This window comes from Crotalus tigris, unplaced genomic scaffold (assembly GCF_016545835.1).
Source record: "Crotalus tigris isolate CLP2741 ecotype Arizona unplaced genomic scaffold, ASM1654583v1 scf7180000017600.4437325, whole genome shotgun sequence".
Classification (NCBI taxonomy): Eukaryota; Metazoa; Chordata; class Lepidosauria; order Squamata; family Viperidae; genus Crotalus; species Crotalus tigris.
This window is the reverse complement of record NW_024096504.1, coordinates 3,872,839-3,880,061: the sequence shown is the minus strand read 5'-3', so window position 1 is coordinate 3,880,061 and position 7,223 is coordinate 3,872,839. Positions and strand designations below refer to the sequence as shown.

The following is a 7,223-nucleotide window of genomic DNA, read 5'->3' as shown; positions in this document are numbered from 1 at the left end:
TTACATACTGTCTTAATTGGTCCAACTTGTTTTCTTCTGCCTTGATATAGTCTTTCAGTGATATCACCAGATCCTTTTCTGTGTGAATCAGATCTGTCATATGACCTAAAAGATAGATCAATATAACCAGTACGTTCGTGAAATTTGCTATGAAATTCTAACAGTTTTAGAACAAAAATTACAAAACCTTTACAGTTTTAAAAGCCAACAAACCCAAATATGTAAATTTGCAGTTACTTTCTCTGTTTTTTGGGAAAAAAATTATAATGAGCATTTTTCTCTTCACTAAGGAAGCATTAATCTTTCCCAATTTGTTAGGTAGGAAGACTCCAGAATAAATTACAGCTAAATGCAAGGCGCAAGGCAGCAATCTATTTTACCACCCATGTCTGGCAAATACTGCAAAAATACTGCAAAAATAATTTCATACTGATCTGCTGAAATTAAATTATCCCGGTATACTGTCCCAGATTTTGAATGCACAAACCAGTTTCTTGGTGGCAGTTTTATAGTAGATAAAACTTATAGTTTTGCAGCTCTTATTATGTTTGCTTTTTGAAGTTCAAATTGTCATTTCATGGACATGTCAATGAAACATGGTTTTAGAATTTCATACAGATTAGTAAGCACATAGCTAGAAACTTATTTTTACCCCCTTGCATCATTCAAGTTAAGATATTAAGTCTGCAAAGCCAGCAAGTAGACCAAGAAAGCACAAATCTACTCTACATAAAGCCACCAGCCACACATCTAATTTAACATCTGCTATCAGAATTGAAGATAGATGAATTATGTTGATTGTTTTTATAAGTTCAAATGACAGGCAACTGACATGTATATTTATTGAACTGTGATAAAGTATACTCACTTTAATCGTTCTAATGTAAATAATATATCTAAAGTAAATGTTGAGATGGGGCGTTGTCTTACCTGAATGCCTTTTCTCAGCACGGAGATGGATAATCCACCAATGGGTTGAGACTGTATTCCTGCCCAATCAGATCAGTCAGCCAAAGTTGCCACACCCGTCCTGGACCACGAGATCCCCAGTCTTGACACGAGCGAAGCCATTGACTGACAGCAAGACGTTTTGGCTCAAACTATTTACCCCCAACCATCATGGTCTACAAGGATGGGTGTGGATTATCCATCTCCGTGCTGAGAAAAGGTGTTCAGGTAAGACAACGCCCCTTCTCCAGCACTGGAGTTGGATAATCCACCAATGGGACATACCAAAGCCTATTGTCCCTCGGGATGGGGAATAGACTGGTCCTTTGTGGAACTTTGGTTTAGAACCTGCTGAAGAACCCTCCTACCGAAGGAGGCCTCTGCAGAGGAGTATTTGTCGATTTTGTAGTGGCGAATGAATGGGGAAGGCGAAGCCCAAGTGGCCACCTTGCAAACCTCCTCAATGGAAACTTGCGTGGCCCGTGCTGCCGAGGTGGCAGCACTCCTTGTGGAGTGAGCCGTGACATGTCTGGGGACCGGCAAAGCCTCCGCCTGGTATGCCCCAGCGATGCATGTCCTGATCCACCTGCCAATGGTGGAGGAAGAGACCTTCCGGCCCCTAGAGGAGGAGTGAAAGGATATAAAGAGAGCCTCTGAACAGCGGAATTCCGCTGTCCGTGAAATGTAGTACCTTAACGCCCTGCGGACGTCTAATGTATGCCATTGTCATTCTAGGGCATGAGTTGGATTTGGACAAATATCCGGTAGGACTATTTCTTGTGACCTGTGAAAAAGGGAGTTGACCTTTGGGATGAAGGAAGGGTCTAGTCGCAAAACTACCCTGTCCCTGTGAAAGCAACACAGGTCTTTCCTTGTTGAGAGTGAGGCTAACTCGGATATACGACGACCCGACGTAATTGCTACCAAGAATGCTATCTTGTGGGTTAGGTAGCGGATGTCACATGTTTTGAGTGGTTCGAACAGTGCTCTGGTGAGAGCTCGCAGTACTCATGGTAGCTCCCACGAGGGGTACCTGTGTACGGTATGTGGCCTAATGTTCGCAGCCCCTTTGAGGAAGGAGCGGAGTAGGGGATGTTGACCCAGGGGTTCACCCGCGTTGCCCGACAGTATTGTTGAGAGGGCGGCGATCTGCCTACGCAGTGTGTTTGTTGCTAGGCCTCTCTCCAGGCTGCCTAGTAGTAATTCCAGAATGTTGGGAATTGTGAGCTCTCTGAGGGACAGGCTCCGTTCGGAGCACCATGCCTGAAAGCTTTTCCACGTGGTTTCGTAAATACAGTTCGTGGAAGGGCGTCTGGAGGCCTGGATCACCCTGATTACTCCCTGTGAACAAAGTCCCCTTTTTAAGATTGACCGTTCAAGTGCCAAACGGCTAGTAGTAGCCATTGTGGCTCTGGGTGGAAGATCATCCACTGGCTGAGTGAGACTTTCTCTGGGGGAATTCGCCAGGGATTCGTGCGAGAGAGGCTTCTCAAGTCTGCAAACCAAGGTCTCCTGGGCCAATATGGGGCCACCAGGATTATCTCGGCTCGTTCCTGGAGAAGTTTGCGTATTACGGCCGGGAGGAGAGGCAGGGGGGGAAAGGCGTATAGGAGGCCCCTCGGCCATGGACTCCGTAACACATCCGTCTGCTCCCGCGGATGGGAATCGGGAGAAGAAGCGAATCAGCTGGGCATTGGATGGGGAGGCGAATAGGTCTACCTGAGGACGGCCGAAGCAGTGGAAGATCTCCTTGAAGATCCTCGGGTGGAGGCACCATTCCGCGTGATCTACTGTTGACCTGCTCAATAGATCTGCCTGGGTGTTTGTTTCCCGATATATGGTCGGGCTTTAGTGAGGCCAGGTTTTGTTCTGCCCAAGTCCCCAGTAGAAGGGCCTCGGACCATAGGGAGCGGAAATGTGTTCCCCCTTGCCGATTTATGTGGGCTTTGGCTGTCACGTTGTCTGTTAGGACTAGTACGTGGCGTCGTGTTAGCATGCTGTGGAAGTGTTGTAGTGCCAGATGGATGGCTTGAAGTTCGAGCCAGTTTATGTTGTGACGGAGGTCCACTGTGGACCAGCGACCCTGCGGCCACCTGGTCCCGAAGTGAGCTCCCCAACCGAACAGGCTTGCGTCGGTCGTGAGTACTATTCTGTCCGGCTCCCTGAAGTGGGAGCCTCTGAATAGGGCTGGCGATAGCCACCATCTGAGGGAACGCCGTACCCGTTATGGTAACCCTACCGTTCTTTGGGATGCACTGAGTTCCTACCTCTGGAACGGAAGCATGAACCTTTGTAACTCCCGCAAATGCAGTCTGGCCCATGGGACGATTGCTATGATCGAAATTATTTTTCCTAACAGTTGAGAGAGGCTGACCAGCGTTACCGACTGACGTCGGCATAGCTGTGTTATTACCTCCCTTATGCTATTGCGGCGTTCCTGGGAGAGGTATACCTTGCACTCCACTGTGTCTATGATGGCCCCGAGATGTAATATTCTCGTTGACAGAACTAGTTGGCTCTTGAGGAAGTTCACCAAGAAGCTGTGATCCTGTAGCAATCTCACTACTAGTTTGAGGTCCGCCTGGGCGGAGCGGGTGGACGATGACTGGATTAATATATCATCCAGGTAGCACTGAATTCTGACTGGTATGGTCCTTAGATGAGCTTCCAGGACCGCCAGTATCTTGGTGAACACCCTGGGGGCTGATAGGCCGAATGGGAGAGCCCTGTATTGGAAGTGACATCCCCCGTAAGCGAACCGTAAGAACTGGCAGTGGGTCAGAGAGATGGGGATATGTAAGTACGCCTCCGTGAGGTCGATAGACGTCAGGAGGTCCCCTTTTCTTACGCTTCCTAGTATGGAGCGCAACGTTTCCATCTTGAATTTGCGATATGCCAGATGGAAATTTAGGCCTTTGAGATCTAGAATAGCTCTCCATCCTCCTGATGGTTTGGGAACCACAAACAGTATGGAGTAAAATCCCTGACCTCTCTGGTGCAGTGGTACCGGTTCTATGGCTCGGATACTTAGTAGATGTTGAACGGCTTCGTTCATGAGTTTCTTCTTTTTTTGGTTTCGGGGACAAGGACAGGGGAGGAAACGGTTTGGTGGTTTGGAGAGGAATTCCAGGTAGAGCCCGTGGCGTATGATGTTTCTGACCCATACGTCCGTGGTGGTTTCTTCCCACTGGTGGGCAAACTGGGTGAGCCTGCCCCCTATGGGAAGGGCTGAGGTGGAGTCATCTGGAGCGACAAAAAGGATGGTTGTTCCCCCGAAAGGGCCGCCTTCCCTGCGCTTGCTGCCTAGGCCTTGGGTTTTGCCTTTCTGTTTGTCTCTCCTGCCTATCCTGTCTAGCCTGAAAGGGCTGTGCTGGTTGGGAGTAGGTGAACCTGCTTTCTGCGCGAAAGGATTGTTTTCTTCCGAAGTAACCTGATCGTCTCTCCTGTCTCTTGAGAATGTGTTTAAGGACCTTGCGCTTGTCCTTATTTTCCGTTAGATAAGGCGTTAGTGCCTGGCCAAATAATTTGGCTCCCTGGTACGGGGCAGATGCCAGTTTCCATTTGGATTTGGCATCCGCTTGCCAGTGTTTTAACCAAAGCAGGCGTCTGCCCGTAATGTTGGACGCTATTGCTCTGGCTGAGAATCTGGCCGCTTGGAGTGTTGCGTCTGACGCATACTCCATAGCTGCTACCATTTTGCTGAGTTCCTGTTGGGTACGGATGTCCTCTACAGGGACTCAGCCTTGCAATTCACGTAGCCAGCAGAGTGTGGCTCTGCTGAAAAAGGAAGCAGAGGTAGCAGCTCTAGTAGCCCATGCTGTTGCTTGGTGCATTCTCAGATAGGTGGACTCGCATTTGCGGTCCTCAGCCTTAAGGGCCTCTGAGAAGTCTCTCGATATGGCGGTGTCCGATACTAGGGCTCATCTACCATCGGTACCTCCAACGCCTCCTCCAGTTCCTTGGCTACATTCTATAGTCTCTTATCAATGTTACCCGGAAGAGGAAGGGAGGCTGGTGAGGTCCATTGTTTCCGGACCACGTTTAGGAACAGGGCCGGACAAGGAATGCGGTGTTGAGTGGTTACCTTTTCAGCGAACCTGGGGTCGGCCTCCGCGTCGGGAAGGGCTGGTTCTGCTGGAGTTCCCTGCCCGAGATGAGCTGTGGATTCGGCCTTACGCAGTAGGGTGACAAAAACAGAAGGGTTAAAGAGACCGTTGAAAGAAGGCACCTCAGGCAGGTTGTCTTCGTCCTCAGACATTTGAACCTCCTGCGATGTGCCTGGTTGGTCAAAGTAAGATCATCGGAAAGGGATGACCCAGAAGGGGAGGAGGGGTCCTGTTGGTCCTCCGTTTCCTTCTGATGGCCGGATCTGTGTCTGGCCGCTGCGGGCTTGATGCCCTGGGCTCTGGCCTCGAGGGCACGGTCTACCGCTTGCGCTATTAAGGCCGCTAGCCGGTCCTCCGATGGAATAAGAGGGGCCGGGTTCATTTGTGTCCCCGCTGTCGTGGGTGTGAATGTGGCCTCTGGAGCTCCCTGTGACCTCCGTGGCGAAGAAGATTGGGATAGGGATGAGAACTCACCTGTCCCGCATCTTGCTGGGGACTGGGATGATTCCCCTGTTGACCAGACTCCCAGAGGGGAAGATGAGGCCCCCAGAGGTAACTCAGGGGCTAAGTTCCTGTTCTGATTCTTCTGGCCCTTTTTTGAGCCCTGGCAAATTCTTTTTCTAGGGCTTGGTGTCTCCTGTTTGCTTGTTTATCTGCCTTCCTGGACAACTTTTTTGTAGATCTGGCCTTAGAGGCCGTTGTATTGTCGGAGCTCTCTGAACCGGGTGCTCCTGACATGGAAGGCAGGGCTCCTGTAGAGGGCATGAGAGCTTTCTCCATTCTCCAATAGTGCAGGGTCACAAGAGGGGAACCCCGGTAATAGGAGAGTATATACGCTGAGTAAGGACAGATGCACTACAGGGGGCACCTGGAACCCAGGTATAGCCTCTGTGTCTAGGCCCGAATTAATGGCTGTGCACGGGTAAGGACAGGCACACTAATGGGGATGCCTGGAACCCAGCCCGGTCTGCTGCAGATAAGGACAGGCACACGATTGGGGGTGCCTGGAATCAAAGCAATAATAACCCAGATACATACAGGTCCACTGATGGGATTACCTGAGGTCCGAGTGGAGCCAGATAATATTTATTTTTTTAAAATTATTAATTAATTAATTTAATTATTAGCAATTAATTTGTTTTAATTGATTGTAGTTGGAGGAACACCAAATCCTGGAAGAGAAGATGCTATCTTTCTATCTACCTTAATACTTTCTCTGGTCCGATTTCTCTCCAAGTGACGGGGAAATCCCCCCCCCAAACAGCTGATCCTGCCGGGAAAACCTCTTCGCTTAAAAAGCTCTAATTTGTGGCTGGTGTGAACTATTATGGCCACGCATGCGCAAAACAGGCTGTCGCGCATGTGCAGTGGTTGCCTGCTTCAAGGCATCCAGGAGGCTGTCGCGCATGCGCAAAAATGGCTGCCGCGCATGCGCAGTAGCTCCTTCTTGCTGGACGATGCCACGTGCGCTGGAAACAAAGAGACGCGCGTGCGCTAAGCAGCTCTGACAATGGCAGTCCGTTTAAACTGTCGGAGCTCTCCGGTGAAGACGGGAGGCAAAATCTCCCGTTTCCCCTCTGTCAGCTGTTCTGCGCTAGGGCCTGAGCTTCCCTGCGTGTTGCTCTCTCTCTCCCCGTGAGCGCCTCCCCCCCTCACAAACAGCTCCCAAGCTTACTTCTGCTGTGGAGCTGCAGCCGCAAGCTCCGTCCGCGCTGCTCAGCTGATCCGGCTGAATGGTAAGGGAAGTGAAGGGAAGGGAGCTAGGTAAGGGGAGAGGAGTAAGATGGAGGTAAGATAGGTAAGATAGAGAGGAAGGGGATTTCTTCCTCTCTATCAAGGGAGATTTCCCCTGTGGGGCTGTGAATTTTAGGCTCCCTGAAATCTTAAAATTTAGAAATTTAGTAGGGGGCCGATTAAACAGAATCTAATCCTTGCTACCAACTCTCAGCTACTGGGAATAATCCACCAATGGAGAGAAACTGTACCTGCCTAAGAGCCAAAGTTGCACGTCTGGATGCTGGGCGAGATCAGTCAAGACTGGGGATCTCGTGGTCCAGGACGGGCGTGGCAACTTTGGCTGACTGATCTGATTGGGCAGGAATACAATCTCAACCCATTGGTGGATTACCCATCTCCAATGCTGGAGAAAATATTAATTTTTTTTCTATA

General features: G+C 49.9%; 1 protein-coding gene across 4 annotated transcripts in view; it reads right to left on the bottom strand.

Annotated features, from left to right (window-relative positions):
* Window positions 1-7,223, bottom strand: part of P4HA1 (prolyl 4-hydroxylase subunit alpha 1) — a 53,874-nt gene that overhangs the window by 32,208 nt on the left and 14,443 nt on the right. For all 4 annotated transcript variants that reach the window (XM_039367544.1, XM_039367559.1, XM_039367553.1 and 1 more), the window contains exon 3: window positions 9-105. In XM_039367544.1, the coding sequence (XP_039223478.1) occupies window positions 9-105 (97 nt within the window). The remainder of the gene's footprint in view (window positions 1-8; window positions 106-7,223) is intronic.